Source organism: Nicotiana attenuata, chromosome 7, assembly GCF_001879085.1.
Source record: "Nicotiana attenuata strain UT chromosome 7, NIATTr2, whole genome shotgun sequence".
NCBI classification, from domain to species: Eukaryota; Viridiplantae; Streptophyta; class Magnoliopsida; order Solanales; family Solanaceae; genus Nicotiana; species Nicotiana attenuata.
Genome location: NC_031995.1, coordinates 24403979 through 24420994, shown reverse-complemented (window position 1 = coordinate 24420994; position 17016 = coordinate 24403979). Strand labels below are relative to the sequence as shown.

The window sequence follows — 17016 nt, the reverse complement described above, 5'->3', positions numbered from 1 at the left end:
GCGGGGGCCCGCGGCCCACAAAGGGCTAGGGTGGGCTAACCATTATAAGGCCCATCAAAATGATGGGCTAGCCCAGTCCGTCAATTGTTCAAGCCCACGTGAGCTAGGCTGGACTAACCCGTCCCCACCCATATTGATAGCTCTGCTAAAGAATAGTTGTGCTCCTGCCAACTATATACATCCGCCACTAACGATGAAAAAAAAACAGAAGATTAAAATGTTTCACTTATTGATTTTCCCCCATATTCCTAGAGTAAAGATTTTAAGACAAAGAGAAATATAAATAAAAGAATCTCCGGAAAATCTTCTGCTTATTGAATTGTAGAGAAGTGAAAGGACTTTTAGATTTAAATTAATGTGTAGGTGAAAATGATATTAGTGTATTGCACCGGCATTCACATATGACCTTTAAATTAGATATTAATGGTGAAAAAACCTACCCCACGATTGAACTGCAATCAATCATTTCTTTACTTAACCTATAATATAGTAATAAGAAAAGTCCTCATTCACATTATTATAATCCATCAGCTGTTCAATCAATGCATACTCCCTGCTTTTTATGTTTCACGATGTAGACTTTTGTAACACCTTGATTATTTTCTTAAATTATTGAATATCAAATTTGGTCAAATTTAAACACAAAATTGGGTGCATGTTTGGTGTGGCATGAAATGAAATTACGATGCACCGTGGAAAATTATTTCATAATAAATTATTTCCACCGTTAATTGGGTTTAGGGATGTGCTACGAATATTAGTGTTATGATGATATTTTTAAATATAAAAGTTGACAATTCTGTCTACCTATTGGAAAAAAAAGTTAGAAATTTTGCATCCTAACTACTTAGAAGGAAGTAGATAATTTTTTTTGGTAACCATAAAATTTTATTAGTTAGCAAAGCAAAGGATTACAATACCATCAAGACTACCTCAGTTTGTTGTACTTATTACAAATCTCAGTATTTTCTAAACAAAGAAAAGACAAATCAGGTAATCTAAAAATGAAATCTTTGTAGCATTTTCTGAATATCTCCGGCAGCTCTAACATTGTAGAGGCAGGCAATCTCCTTTGCTATACTGTCAGCTCTAACGAATTAGATTGTGCTCATCAACAGCCTGAAAGATTTCTTGATATGGCCAAAGTAAGTTTTACCTAATCACAAGCAGTGTTTTAAGGGGAGGCGTGAAGCGGGGTGTAACGATCCGACCGGTCGTTTTGAGCATTTGCATTTCGCTCGCCAGTTCTCGGGCATGGCTAGCCTGCTATGATGTATTATGACTTATGTAAATCGTCGGTTTTGGTTTTCAGGATAATCGGATCGGCTATGGAAGAATGATTCTCAGCTTGAAGCTTTAAATTTGAAAGGTTTGACCAAGTTTTGACTTTTTAGTATTCGATCTCGGATTTGGATTTTTATGATTTGGTTAGCTCCGTTAGGTGATTTTGGACCTTGGAACGCGTCCAGAATGTGATTTGGAGGTCCGTGGTAGAATTAGGCTTGAATTGGCGAAATTGGAAATTTGGCGTTTCCCGGTCGGCAGTGAAAGTCTTGATATCGGGGTCGGAATGGAATTCCGGAAATTGGAGTAGGTTCGTTGTGTTATTTGTGATGTGTGTGCAAAATTTCAGGTCATTCGATCCAGGTTTGATAGGTTTCAGCATCATTTGCGGAATTCGGAAGTTTGAAAATCCTTAGGCTTGAATCCGAGGGTGATTTGGTGTTTTGATGTTGTTTTGAGTGTTGCGAAAGTTTGAACAAGTTTGAATGGTGTTATGTGACCTGTTGGCATGTTTGGTTAAGGTCCTGAGGGCCTCGGGATGAATTTGGGTGGTTAACGGTAGGAATGGCATTGAGTTGGTGCTGCTGAAAATCTGCTGCTTCTGTCATATCCGCACCTGCGGATTGGGGACCGCAGATGCGGACGTTGTGGAGTTTGGTCCGTTCCGTAGAAGCGGAAGATTAGTCGCAGGTGCGCACCGCAGGTGTGATGGTGTGACCGCATATGCGGATAATGGTTTATTAAGTGGGTTCCGCACCTGCGATGGAAATTCCGCAGGTGCGGTGCCGCAGAAGCGTGTATTTGACCGCAGGTGCGATTTTGCTGGACAGAAAATCCCAGCTCGAGGTTTGTTATTCATTTTTCGATTTTGGGCTTGAGGAACTCGGGAGAAAGGCGATTTTTCAAGGGATTTGAAGGAGCAACGTTGGGGTAAGTGATTCTAACCTATAATGGTTTAAATTTCATGAATAAATGATTTTATTCATCATCTAATTGAGAAGTTGGACTAGAAATTTGGAAATTTAGGGCTTGAAATTGGAGAGTTTAATTTGTGGAGTTGAGGGGCCATTTGACGTCGAAATTTGATGGTTTTGGTATGTATAGACTCGTCAGAGGATGAGGATTCTAGTTTTGTAATTTTTATCGGATTTCGAGACGTGGGCCTGGGGGTCTGGTTTGGCCAATTTCGGGACTTTTGATGTAATTCAATAATTTTCGCGTGGGTTTTGTTCCTTTTGCATGTATTAATGATATGATACCGATTTTGAATAGATTCGGGACGATTTGGGGCCGAGGCGAGCGGCAAGGGCATCGCGGAGTAGATTTTCGTCCGGTTTGAGGTAAGTAACGATTGTAAGTCTAGACCTGAGGGTATGAAACCCCGGAATTTCGTACTGTTTTGATAAATGAGGTGACACAAATGCTAGGTGACGGGCGTGTGGGCGTGCACCCGTAGAGATTGTGACTTGGTCCGTCCCGTGGCAACTGTAGAGTTGCATATTTTGATAAACTCTATATGATATCTATGTTTTTTAAAAATGATTATGTTAACTTGGGCTGAATGCCATGTTTGAGGCCTTGTGCCGTACTGTTTGGACCCTCAGGGACATTTTACTGTTATCCTCATATTGTTTTTGATAGAAAGCATATCCTCAGTCATGATTTATTTTTTTACATGTTTATTGTTTGATTCAGTTTCATTACTCTATTTTTAAATATATGAAAGTTGTTTGGGTTAAGTTCCCTGATTTTCTACTGAAATGCCCGACTGGCTTGTGAGGTTGATGACTGAGAGAGGCCGAGGGCCTGATGGTGAGGATTATATAATTATGGATCGGGCTGCATATATATATATATATATATATATATGGATCGGGCTGCACGCCGCAGCGATATAGCGCTTGAGCTGTAGGAGCCCCTCCGGAGTCTGCACACTCCTAGTGAGCGCAGTTGACTATATATTTATGGATCGGGCTGCACGCCGCAGCGGTTATTGTACGGTACCTATTGAGCATGAATGCTGAGTGTGGGTGCTGGTTGATGAGAATTGAACCACGAGTGATTGAGAGGCTGGCCCGAGGGGCAATAAATGAGTGATACTTGCCCGAGAGGCTATATATATGAGCGATACTTCGCCCGAGAGGATATATATATATATATATATACTTCGCCCGAGGGGCTATATATGAGTGGTACTTTGCCCGAGGAGCTTGTTTACGAAATTACTGTTTTCACTCCTTTTCTTTTGTATTGAGCCTCTATTGAAAATTGTTGAACAAAAATATTTTTATATGTTTTTCATTGAGACTGGAGTCTTACAAGATATCTTGACCGGGATACTGATTTGGCCTTTGTTATTTTTCACTGAGACTTTATATTGTGAACTTTATGTGATTTTACTGCTCGTCACTACACTCAGCCTTTATTTATGATTGTTACTTACTGAGTTCGCGTACTCACGTTACTCCCTGCACCTTGTGTGCAGATCCAGGTATTTCTGAGCCCTGCTGTTCTCCCTCCTATCTTATAGCTGTTCAGTTGCTTTAGACTCCTTTGTCATTTTAGTAGACTGTATTAGACTTGTACTCTAGATGCTCATGACTAGCGACACCCCGATGTCGGGCTTGTGTTATTTTTTTGCACTTGTTAATTAGACTCATGTTACGGAAACTTTATTAATTAATAGCTTAAAACGTCTTTGTATAAAAATATTGGTTTGATTTGGGATTTGTGTCGGCTGGCCTAGTTCCATGATAGGCGCCATCACGACCGGGTCAGTTTAGGGTCGTGACATGTTGGTATCAGAGCCTAGGTTACATAGGTCTCACCAGTCATGAGCAGGTTCAGTAGAGTCTTGCGGTCGGTACGGAGACGTCTGTACTTATCTTCGAGAGGCTGCGGAACCCTTAGGAAAAATTTCACATTCTTGAATTCTTATCGTGCGAATCCACTTATTCAGCCAAAAGCGTAACTCTTTGAATTCCTTCCATGTATTTGAATGCGCACGTGAGCGCTAGTATCAACTGTGCATCGACGGCTTGTGATTTCCATGGGTGAGGTGCGAGATGTGATTTTAGCATGTTGATAATGGGCATGTCTGGAGGACTTGAGGCCGGGTGAGGTCTATGGCTTGAGTGCTGAGATTTTGATTGTGTGAGCATGAGCATTTGAGACTTATATGTCCGTTTGTGTCCTTATTGGTGGGATTTTGTGACTGGATGACTATGTGGTAAGTGTGATTCGACGACGAGATGTGTTCAGATTGTTGACTGTGACAAAAAGAATTGGCTAGAACTGTAGTACGAACTATTGAGTGTTTGACTTCTGTCTTAAGTTGGCATATGGCTTCGAGTTGTGAGTGTATTGAAGGACCTCTTATGTAGTTTAGTTGAGGAGTGAAGTGGACCTTCCTGTTGTGTTATGAGTTCCTAGTGATGTCTTTTGGGCTGACCAATGCCCAGCAACATTCATATATTTGATTAACAGTGTATTTCAGCCATATTTGGATTCCTTCGTTATTGTGTTCATTAATGACATCCTGGTGTACTCTCGTAGCCAAGAGGAGCATGCTCAGCATTTGAGAGTTGTATTGCAGAGATTGAGGGAGGAGAAGCTTTATGCAAAGTTCTCCAAGTGAGAATTTTGGCTCAGATCAGTAGCATTCTTGGGGCACGTGGTGTCTAGTGAGGGTATCCATGTGGTCAGACGAGTGGGGAGAGAGCTTTCAGAAGCTCAAGAATGTTTTGACCACAACTCCAGTGTTAGTTCTGTCATCAGCTTCCGGTTCTTATACCGCGTATTGTGATGCCTCGAGGGTAGGCGTTGGGTGTGTTTAAATGCAGGAGGGTAAAGTGATTGCGTAATAGCTATGATTTTAGGAAGGGTATAGAGAGATATCAGTTGAGGCTAAGCAGGCGGGGTAATTTCCCGCGGGGTGTCCTGAGGTTGTGTGATCCTTAAGTGGTTTTGTAGTAAGTCCTCTTTTACCAATAAATGATATATGTTGCAATATTGAGTTTAGATCGCTTGTGGAAGTTGGCACGGCCATTACACTGTTGAACGCGATATTTACAGATGATTTGAGATATTAGATGGTTGTGTTATATGAGCTTATGAAGGAATTAGTTGAATCGCACTGTGGTATTGTGGCGGTGATAGCGTATGGGCATTATGAGTTATTATTTGTCTTGATTTATGGCTTTGAGCCAAGTGGGGGAGTCTGCTAATGATAATTTGGTTGCACGATTATATGAGGTGTTGGTTTCAGTTCGAGGTATACTGGTGAATCCGTTATAACTTGCAGAGGTGGAGTTTGAGAATGACTCGAGTAAAGGAAATTATGGATAGGGGTTGTGTTATGCTTTATGGGTGTGTAAGAATCATGGAATAACTTGATTTGTTATTAGTGAAGGATGTAATGTGCATAGAGCAGGAATTTATTTGATTTCATTAAGGTGGGGCTACTTCCTGGGGTGTTTGATTTCTAATGGAGCACAGGTCATTCGGTCAGTTTGATCAGTTTAATCGAGGTTTGAGCAGAGTAGATGTTTCCCAAGAATGGTTCTAATGGATTCAAAATGTATAGGTGACAATTGGGGGGTCTTCATGATGTGTATTTGGCTAGAAACTAAGGTTTACATTGGAGGGTGTCAAGACTTGTGGCATATCTATATCATTATGGATTCTACATATCAGTATCAGGAAGGTGAAAGTAATGGCTTTAGAGTCGCAGGAAGTCTCTTCAGGGTAAGTATTTTGAATGTGGTGCTTTTGGGAATATTTGAGAGAGTATTCAGTGGCTTATGAGCCTTAGACGGTGTGGTTTTATGCTTGGGCCTCGTATGGTGAGTCCGGATTGAGAATTGCAGTATTATGGCAAGGAGAAGTATCAATTCGAAGGTAATTCAGAAGGAACTTGGATAAATAGGACGGCTTGGTAGTAGGTCCGATCGGTATGGTAAGGGATATGATTAGTTCTCTGGGTGCTAATGAGGTAATGAGTTCTACAGGTGTTTCGTGGCAAGGCTCTTGGGTTTTTGGTGACCTGTGTAACTTGGTTGAATTAGAAGGAATCGGTCCTGACGGTTTAGTTTTGGTGCAAGTGGGATTCGGAGAGTTCTTGATGGTTCTACCACGGGTAGAGATGTATATTTTCTATTGGCGTGAGGAGCAGGTGATGTATAGTGATCTTCTCCTAGATGGGATCAAATGGAAGGTTCTTGGCTAGTTGAGCATGTAGTTGCTTGTGGCTCGGAATGGATTATGATGTTCTCATATTTATCATAGGATGGCATGGTATATGCGGTATGTTGTGTAGGGTTGAGATTTGCAAATGTGAGGTCATAGTTTAGTTCTGGAAGGAAGGCCATAAATTCTTAGGCAGCATGGGCAGTTTCAGATGACTAGGTAAATGATATCACCAATTGGTGCAACTTGATGAGGGTATACATTCCAGAAAGGGCAATGTGTTTGAGCTAGGGGTACTTCATCAGAAATTGCGGCACTCTTTTGTTGGATCGACTGCTGATATTCAAGTTTGTTTGGTGGCACAAAAGAATTATACGAGTATCCCTCGTGGAATGATTAGGTATTAGAGGTGTGTTATATATTCGAGCGGTGGAGTTGGGGTAAGATATGGTGATTCGTGCGCTATATGGATTTCAAGACTAGGAGTTCTCATTAACAGGTTGTTTCATGGTTGTGGACTGTGAAGATGTGGGCAAAGCTAGTCAGGTGATGGTATGTGTTATGATTCAGTCATTGTGAACTTTCAGAGAGTTAATTATCCATTGTGGTTGTCCAGAGTTGATTTAGTGTTCATTGGTAGGCCCAGTATGGATGTCTGTTCTGCACCGGGTCGGAATTGTTGACTCCGAGTTGCTATTGTCGAGGGATGTGCCATTCGATTGTCATTGAGCTTATTCGTGTCCTGGAGTGATCCATGAGTTACCCTTCTGTGTTGCGAGGAGTTGTGATTATTGGTTCTATGCACATATGGTGCGGTTCTATTTGGGCTTTATAGCGGGATTTGAGCGAGATGGATATTTGGGTGTTGCATGATTGATTGCGCATTGGATATGTTCTTTCGGACTGGTATGGCACTGCGTCATTTGCTTCTCCATGGTTATGGTGATTTACTTTTGGTGCTAAACATCAAATTGCGCGTGGTTGATGATTTTGAGCATGGTGACTTGAGGTGTCTCATGTGGACCAGTGTTTGGATAGGGTCGCGCATTGCACTGAAGTTATGTCGAGGTATGATCCTTCGGGTTAGATTCGTTTGTTCTGGTTCTACAATGTGTGATGATCTCTCAGCATTGTGTTGTGGTGGTACTGGTGAGCTTGCGGCACAACTCTCTCATTTGAGTCATTTTCCTTGATTTGAGTACATTTGGATCGTTGCTTATTGGTGCGCGGATTGCACGGGGTGTGGCTTTAGATGGTTTTGATGCGTCATGTCACTAGAGTAGTCACGTTGGATGAGATGAGGTCAGTGGACCTAGGATGAATACTATCGGACTTGATTTCAGCATGTTGGAAAGGTAATATCGAGAATCTGCTTAGAAATTTATTATGGTCCTTGCCGAAGGAGAGGGAGATCCATGACTGGTTGATCTGAGGAATGGTTATGACTTTCTGCGTGTTTCTTTCATCATTGGCAGTATACGAAAGTGTTGGAATGAGGCTTTGTTTAATAAGAGGTTTATTACCGGTATTGGGTTGTTTGAGTAGCTGCTGTGACTAGAAGTATATCATGTGATTACATCTTGGGTTACGGATATGGTTTGTTACAGCTTGTACGGACTTATACAATGCATAGATGTTAGATTCTGATCTTATAGATAATTTCGGAAATGGAAATTTGGTTCTAAGGTTATGGGCTAGGGTGAATTGTGAAATTCCAGTTATGTTGTGTGATCGGAAGTATATGGGATAGGGGGACGTGGGATCACCCCCGGGTATGTGCATGGTAAGGTTATACAATGATTTGATGGTTTTCGGAACAACTCTGGGCACGTTCGAGGACGAACGTATGTATAAGTGGGGGAGGATGCAATGACCCGACCGGTCGTTTTGAGCATTTGCATTTCGCTTGCCAATTCTCGGGAATGGCTAGCCCCGTATGATGTATTTTGACTTATGTAAATCGTCGATTTTGGTTTTCAGGATAATCGGATTGGCTATGGAAGAATGATTCTCAGCTTGAAGCTTTATATTTGAAAGGTTTGACCAAGTTTTGACTTTTTAGTATTCGATCTCGGATTTGGATTTTTATAATTTGGTTTAGCTCCGTTAGGTGATTTTGGACTTGGGAGCGCGTCCGGAATGTGATTTGGAGGTTTGTGGTAGAATTAGGCTTAAATTGGCGAAATTAAAAATTTAGCGTTTCCCGGTCGGCAGTGGAAGTCTTGATATCGGGGTCGGAATGGAATTTCGAAAATTAGAGTAGGTTCGTTGTGTCATTTGTGATGTGTGTGCAAAATTTCAGGTTATTCGAGCGAGGTTTGATAGGTTTCGGCGTCATTTGCGGAATTCGGAAGTTTGGAAATCCTTAGGCTTGAATCCGAGGGTGATTTGGTGTTTTGATGTTGTTTTGAGTGTTTCGAAGGTTTGAACAAGTTTGAATGTTGTTACCTGTTGGCATGTTTGGTTGAGGTCCCGAGGGCCTCAGGATGAATTTGGGTGGTTGACGGTAGGATTGGCATTGAGTTGGTGCTGCTGAAAATCTGCTGCTTCTGTCATATCCGCACCTGCGGATTGGGGACCGCAGATGCGAGCTCGCATGTGCGAGCTGGGAGCCACAGATATGGACGCTATGGGGTTTGGTCCGTTCTGCAGAAGCGGAAGATTAGTCGCAGGTACGATGGTGTGACGGCAGATGCGGATAGTGGTTCACTAAGTGGGTTCCGCACCTGCGATGGAAATTCCGCAAGTGCGGTGCCACAGAAGCGTGTATTTGACCGCAGGTGCGGTTTTGCTGGACAGAAAACCCCAGCTCGAGGTTTGTTCTTCGTTTTTCGATTTTGGGCTTGAGGAACTCAGGAGAGAGGCAATTTTTCAAGGGATTTGAAGGAGAAACGTTGGGGTAAGTGATTCTAACCTATAATGGTTTAAATTTCATGAATCTATGATTTTATTCATCATCTAATTGAGAAGTTGGACTAGAAATTTGGGAATTTAGGGCTTGAAATTGGAGAGTTTAATTTGAGGATTTGAGGGGCCATTTGACGTCGGATTTTGATGGTTTTGGTATGTATAGACTCGTGAGATGATGAGGATTCTAGTTTTGTAATCTTTATCGGATTCAGAGACGTGGGCCCGGGGGTCGGGTTTGGCCAATTTCGAGATTTTTGATGTAATTCGATAATTTTCGCGTGGGTTTTGTTCCTTTAGCATGTATTAATGATATGATATTGATTTTGAATAGATTAGGGACGATTTGAGGCCGAGTCGAGTGGCAAGGGCATCGCGGAGTAGATTTTCGTCCGGTTTGAGGTAAGTAACGATTGTAAATCTAGAACTGAGGGTATGAAACCCCGAAATTTCGTACTATTTTGATAAATGAGGTGACGCACATGCTAGGTGACGGGCGTGTGGGCGTGCACCCGTAGGAATTCTGACTTGGTCCGTCCGTGGCAACTGTAGAGTTGCATATTTTAATAAACTCTATATGATATCTATGTGTTTTAGAATGATTCTATTAACTTGGGCTGAATGCCATATTTGGGGTATTGTGCGGTACTGTTTGGACCCTCAGGGACATTTTACTGTTATCCTCACATTGTTTTTTATAGAAAGCATATCCTCAGTCATAATTTTTTTTTACCTGTTTATTGTTTGATTCAGTTTCATTACTCTATTTTTAAATATATGAAAGTTGTTTGGGTTGAGTTCCCTGATTTTCCACTGAAATGCCCGAGTGGCTTGTGAGGTTGATGACTGAGAGAGGCCGAGGGCCTGATGGTGAGGATTATATAATTATGGATCGGGCTGCGTGCCGTAGCGATATATATATATACATATATATGGATCGGGATGCACGCTACAGCGATATATGGATCGGGCTGCACGCCGCAGCGATATTGGGTCGGACAGCATGCCACAGCGATATAGCGCTTGGGCTGTAGGAGCCCCTCCGGAGTCTGCACACCCCCAATGAGCGTAGTCAACTATATATTTATGGTTCGGGCTGCACGCCGCAGCGGTTATTATACGGTACCTATTGAGCGTGAGTGCTGAGTGTGGGTGCTGGTTGATGAGAGTTGAACCACGAGTGACTGAGAGGCTGGCCCGAGGGACTATAAATGAGCGATACTTGCCGAGAGGCTATATATATGAGCGATACTTCGCCCGAGAGGCTATATATATATATGAGTGATACTCGCCCGAGAGGCTATATATATGAGCGATACTTCGCCCGAGAGGCTATATATATATGAGTGCTAATTCGCCCGAGGGGCTATATATGAGTGATACTTCGCCCGAGAGGCTTGTTTACGAAATTACTGTTTTCTTTCCTCTTCTTTTATATTGAGCCTCTATTGAAAACTGTTGAACAAAAATATTTTTATATGTTTTTCATTGAGACTGGAGATTTACGAGATATCTTGACTGGGATATTGATTTGGCCTTTGTTATTTTTTACTGAGACTTTATATTGTGAACTTTATGTGATTTTACTGCTCGTCACTGCACTCAACCTTTATTTATGATTGTTACTTACTGAGTTGGTGTACTCACATTACTCCCTGCACCTTGTGAGCAGATCCAGGTATTTCTGAGCCCGGGAGCGGGCGTTGATTACTCAGTGGCAGGTCCATCGGAGTTAGTAAGGTAGCTGCCTGGCGATCGCAACCCTGCTTTTGTCCCTCCTATCTTATAGCAGTTCAGTTGCTTTAGACTCCTTTGTCATTTTAGTAGACTGTATTAGACTTGTACTCTAGATGCTCATGACTAGTGATACCCCGATGTCGGGCTTGTGTTATTTTTCTGCACTTGTTATTTAGACTCATGTTACATAAAATTTATTAATTAATAGCTTAAAACGTCTTTTTATAAAAATATTGGTTTGATTCGTAATTTGTGTCGGCTGGCCTAGTTCAATGATAGGCGTCATCACGACCGGGTCGGTTTAGGGTCGTGACACATGGTGTTTTACTTGATATAGAGAGAGGCATAAGCTTCCGTGGCAGGGGCATAAGCCCCATGGATCTTTAAAATTTTAATAACATAATAACAATAAAATGAAATATTAAAAGTTTAAAAGTTAAAAAAAAAATTAAAGAAACTCATAGAAAACAAAACATCTAACATATTTCTTAAGTATAAATAATGTATACAAATCACGTATCATGTTTTAACTTATAAACAATTAAGAAAGTCACAATTCCTTAAAAATATTATCAAACTCCACATTTTACCTTCCTAAAAGTAAATAATCAATAAATCTTATCAATACTATAATTAAATATTACTCTTTCATGAATAAATATAAATTATTTTAAAATATCAAATTAATAAAAGTCTATAATTAGGAGATATATATGAACTAAGACATGACCAAACAAGTGAAGATATAAATTCACAATACTATAGCTCATCATTTGAGTTACATTCAATCTTCGTATTTTTATCGATGAATAGAGCTTTTATCATTAATTTGTTAAAAAGTTTTTAGGGTCAATGATGCTAATTAGGAAATCCGACACGTAATTTGGGTTAGAACTGTTAGGCGAGCTCCGAGCATTGGGTGTTAGGCTTGTTTAGGGCGCACCCGGATGCTTGGGGCATAAGCCTCACAGGCGAGTCCCAAAACTGACTTTAAAAACACTAATCACAACTTAAATTTACAAAGTTTAAATCGACCCACCGCGAATTATAATGTTGGCGTATCATATATGAATATCGAGGTTCAGGTATTTCAATTTCCACGAAAAAAATATGGAAAAATATTTACACGCATTCGGTGTTTACATCTAATCAAATTTAATCTTAAGAGTCAATTCAATTTTTTATATACATATATATATATATATATATATATATATATATATATATAAAGTTTTATCTATTTCTTAATATGTTGTAAACAAATTAAGTTACATGTAAAAAAAATTTCATGAAAGAAGTTGGTGGTGGGGTGTTTGTGTGTGTGTGTGGGGGGGGGGGGGGGGGTTTGGATGTAAGCAGATAATCTAGTTCCATGAAGTAGTTGGAATGCATTTAGACCTCACATGCTATGTTCTTTTCATATATTAAAGCCCATGTACTTCTTTTTATCTAAATGCATAATCATGGGCCAATCCATCTCAACAACCTCTAAATTTTCAATTGTCCCAATACTTGACCTTAAATGATGATGAGGCCCACTTGATTAATTGATGATTGAATGACTTTTCAAGGTCCTGGTTTGAATTTGTTACACTAAATAATATACATGAAAACCCAGAATGTCTAATAGACCCTCATAAATGAACTAGTAGTATATAAGAACATGCTGCAGGTTTGAGATAAAATCAAAAGCTAAAGACAAAAAGTTTCTTGTTTTATCAAATGTTGGAAAGTGTTAATTATCTGGTTTCTTGCTTAATGGCTGGATTATGTCTAGGATGGATTCTAATTATGGATAATAAACTTGGACATACAGAGTCAAACATAAAATATATTAACAAAACCTCCATGATTAGCTTAATTGACTTTAAAGATTTGCCTTTTAATAAGACTACATGAGAACCACACACAGAAACAGGTTGCCTTTTTATTACCAAACTCTGCCTAATTGAGAAATTGTTGCTCCAAGTTACAAATTAAATATGTATGATTGAATAATAAAAGAAGAAGGAGTACGAGAATGCATTTTCTTTCATTTTTCTTTTTTCTTTAATTTGGGTCATAGACTAAGATCATTTCTACTAGAACAAAAAAGATTAGTAAAAGTTATCTTCTGAAACATAAAAGTGAAAAATAGGGAATTACTTTAGTAAGACCATTATAAAATTGCCTAAATTATATACTCATTCAGTTTCAACTGTTTCTTGGAAATTGCCTAAGATCAAGGAGCTAGTTACAACAAGTTAAACATAATGGGACACATGGTTCCTTTGTTACATGGTTCAAAGTCCAATACTTATTTGTTCTTGATATTAAAGGCAGTTCGATGTATAAGATCTCCCGCGTTCACGTAGGGTTCGAGAAAAGCTCGCATCCAAAAGATATGATGTGATAGCCTACCCAAATCCAAGGATTAGTAGCCGGTTACACTGCTCAAACCCTTAAACTATAGATCACACAGAGATAACTTTACTGTTACACCAAAACTCCCCTTCATTTTTACCTTTCTTGGTAATAGTAGGTGAAATTCAAAGGTCAAATGCCCTTCACTATTATCCATACTTTAGATGCTGATACAGAGACAGAGATTCAGTAATCAAGAAAGGTAAGTGGTTTGAAAAGAAGCAAAAGGACAGTTGAAGAAAAGTAAAAAGAGAAAAGGTCAGCTTTGCCATTGTTACAGATAGATTTTCCCAATAACACAGTGTTGTATTATTTTGGTGTCCCCTTACTCTTAACGTTCAAATTTACCCTCTTGTCCTCTTCCTCTCTCTATCTACCTTTAATTCAAACTTGAAATATTTCAAAGTTCAAATCTTTATAGTATCTGTCCTAAGCTTATAAAATTCTACTGAAATATTACTGTTGCTCTCCTCATTCAAAAAAGGAAAGTGCTTTTAATGCTGGTAAGCTCCTCACTCACTCACTCATTCACAAACTAACATTCAATTCTCAAAAGCTAAAGCCTTTTTCTTGATTCTTTGCTTTCTGGGTGTTTCTTCTTTCTTCATTCTGAAGGCTTTTAGTAATCAACTACTGAAAGAATAATCAAGAGAAGTGAAGTTTTGTTGGTAAGAAATGATGGACATTATTTTGATTTTCCATTTTCTCTTCCTTTGAGATAATGCCATTTCCTGTGCTTTTTTTTTTTACCAATTAAATAAATGATGCATTTAAAGCCAGAAAGATCAATTTTTTCTCCCTTTTCATAAACCTTTATTGACTGAATTATTTGGTAGATCTTCATTTTGCCGAACATTTGAGTCTGTCCAGACAAACATGCATTATGATAGCAGTTTCAAGTGAGTAATTCCAATCTGAAAATCTAATATATTTGAAACCCCTTTTTAGTGTTTTGAGAAAATATGCACATCTTCCAATGACATTGACATATGCATGGGGATAAAGGTGTCTGGAAATTTTCCTTTTGCTCTGTTCTAAACGCATGCTTCACTACTCTCTCTGTCCAATTTTCCTGCAAAGAATGCTTTCCTTTTTCTTTTTCCTTTTCATCATTAAAATGCCCCCAAAAAAATAAAATAAAACTCTTTCTCTCTCTCTCTCTCTCTCTCTCTCTCTTTTTATTTTTAATTACTTTTTGTAATTGCTTTGGGGGATGCTTGTTATACTCCTAAAAAGGTGTTGTTGACATTTCTGCCTTTGCTGCAAAAGGGGTGTGATTAATAGTATTTACTCCTTTGAGATTAATAGTTAACTGATTATTCCTGCTTTTATTGGGGTTTTTTATATTTTTTTACTTCAAATTAGTTTCAACTTTCAATTCCCATGCAATATAGAGAACTTGATGCCTTTTGTATACTTGAGAACTGATTGATCCTCCACTTCTACAGATCAAGACTTAAAAAGTGGTAGAAGATTGCATCATTGAACATTTTAAGAAGGTGAAATGCCACGATCAAGGTGAGTTACTTGGAATGGCTTGAACTCCCTATCAATTCAGTAGGAGTTATATTTTCTACTGTAATTCATTTTATTATGTGTAACGTACGAGACATCTTTGTTTTTCCCTCCGGAATCTTTAGACTTTCTACTGCTTAGCTTTCAATTCGCCTATGACTATCAAATGAATTGTGAATAACCCGTCCTCCTCTCTTTCATAGAGGGGCTGTGCTTTGAGTACAATGTTGTCTAATTTCTAACAGCACTTTTCCCTTTGTTTTTAATTTTGAGGGAATAGGGGATCAGAAATGCATCAGAGGCAATCTCCTCGAGTCCCTTTGCAACTGAGAACATCAAGCTCTGATTCTGATCCTCTACACCATCGATCAGTGACTGACCGGAGTCCTAAATTGGGTGATCGCCGTTCGCCACGAGGCGCTCAATCTGATCCACTGAATCAAAGGAAACTTGGAACAAGAATTGCAGATTTGGAATCTCAACTTGGGCAAGCACAAGATGAGCTCAAATCTCTGAAGGGGCAGTTAGCTTCAGCTGAGGCTGCAAAGAAAGCAGTTCAAGAACAGCTCGAGAAGAAAACCAAGAAACCAACTGTTGCTGAGCCTGAGCAAATCCAAGAGACCAGCAACAACAACGACAACAACAACAACAACCCAACTCATGAAATTCCAGATGATGACCAGAAAGAAACAGATGTTTTCGAAGTTCCAGTTGAGAAGGTAACATTGGAGCCGCCTCCAAATGTTGAAATAAGCCACCCCTCTATCGAAGAGGACCTGAAAAGTTCAAATCTATCACCTGCTGAAACACCAGCCATTGCTAAACCGGTTGCTGAACAGGAGAAATCATCAGTTGAGGAGCTGAATTTGAAGGATGAGGAAATAAGCTCATTGAAATCCAAGTTGGAGGAGAAAGAAAAAGAGCTTCAGGTTTTTAGCCAAGAAAATGAGGGCCTGAAGAAGGAGCTGAATGAAAAAATGCTAGAGATATCGTCCGTTAAGGCCAAAGAAGAGGAAACGAGCCTCAATCTAAACCAAGTGACACAAGAGCTGGAAACAAGCAAGAATGATGCAGTTAATATACAGGAGAAACTTGAGGCCACTGAAAAGGCAAAAGAGGCATTAGAAAATGAGATGAAGAAACTGAGAGTCCAAACAGAACAATGGAGGAAAGCTGCAGATGCTGCAGCAGCAGTATTAGCAGGAGGCGTGGAGATGAACGGGAGAAGACTATCTGAGAGGTGTGGATCAATGGATAAGCATTATGGTAATGTATTTGAACCAGCAGTTGGAGGATACGGCAGTTACATGGGTTCGCCGGGGTTGGTTGATGATTCTGATGATGTTTTTGGACATGGGAAGAGAAAAGGTTCTGGTATTAAGAAGTTTGGTGACCTCTGGAGGAAGAAGGGTCAGAAATGAATGTATCCTTATTGAACACTTGAGAACAATGTATGTTAAGTATGGTCAGCAAAATGGTTCCTCACCATTTTTAGCTTTCTTGGTTAATGTATGAATCTTTTTCTTGGCATCTGGCTTCTATTATATGCTTGTGTTAAATTTCTGTTTTTAGTTAATCTTGTTTCTTCTAGTCTAGCTTGATTCCTTAACCTATTATTCAGGGCAGTGTCTTTAGATCCATAACTGGATGTTTTTGCGCGTGGTTTATGTCAATATGGTTTGGGGATTGAATGCAATACCAATTTGAATGCAAGCTAGACTGGAAATATGAATCATGCTTAAAACAACAACAATATAATACCCATTATAATCCCACAAGTGGAGTATAATCCCACAATTGGAGTCTGGAAAGGTAATGTGTAGGTAGACCTTACCTCTACGGTCTACGCTATGGGGCTAGACAAACTGTTTACAAACATTTCTTACTTTACAGAACAGTAAGCGCAAAATTGCCCTGATTGTAGAACCCTCACTATCAATGAAAAATTGAAGGAAATTTCGTAATATAGTTTCCTCCTTGCTA

The 17016-nt window shown here is 39.6% G+C and overlaps 1 protein-coding gene across 6 annotated transcripts; it reads left to right on the top strand.

Annotated features, from left to right (window-relative positions):
* Positions 13478-16609, top strand: LOC109228817 (interactor of constitutive active ROPs 1-like). 6 transcript variants are annotated; one of them, XM_019394038.1, is made up of 4 exons: positions 13801-14021; positions 14134-14186; positions 14967-15036; positions 15314-16609. In XM_019394038.1, exons 3-4 carry the CDS (start codon positions 15023-15025, stop codon positions 16452-16454), a joined length of 1155 nt encoding a protein of 384 aa, XP_019249583.1. In that variant the 5' UTR covers positions 13801-14021; positions 14134-14186; positions 14967-15022; the 3' UTR covers positions 16455-16609. The 6 variants fall into 6 exon arrangements, with proteins under 6 accessions (XP_019249587.1, XP_019249583.1, XP_019249584.1 ...); XM_019394042.1 differs by lacking the exons at positions 13801-14021; positions 14134-14186 and adding an exon at positions 13478-13776; XM_019394039.1 differs by lacking the exon at positions 14134-14186.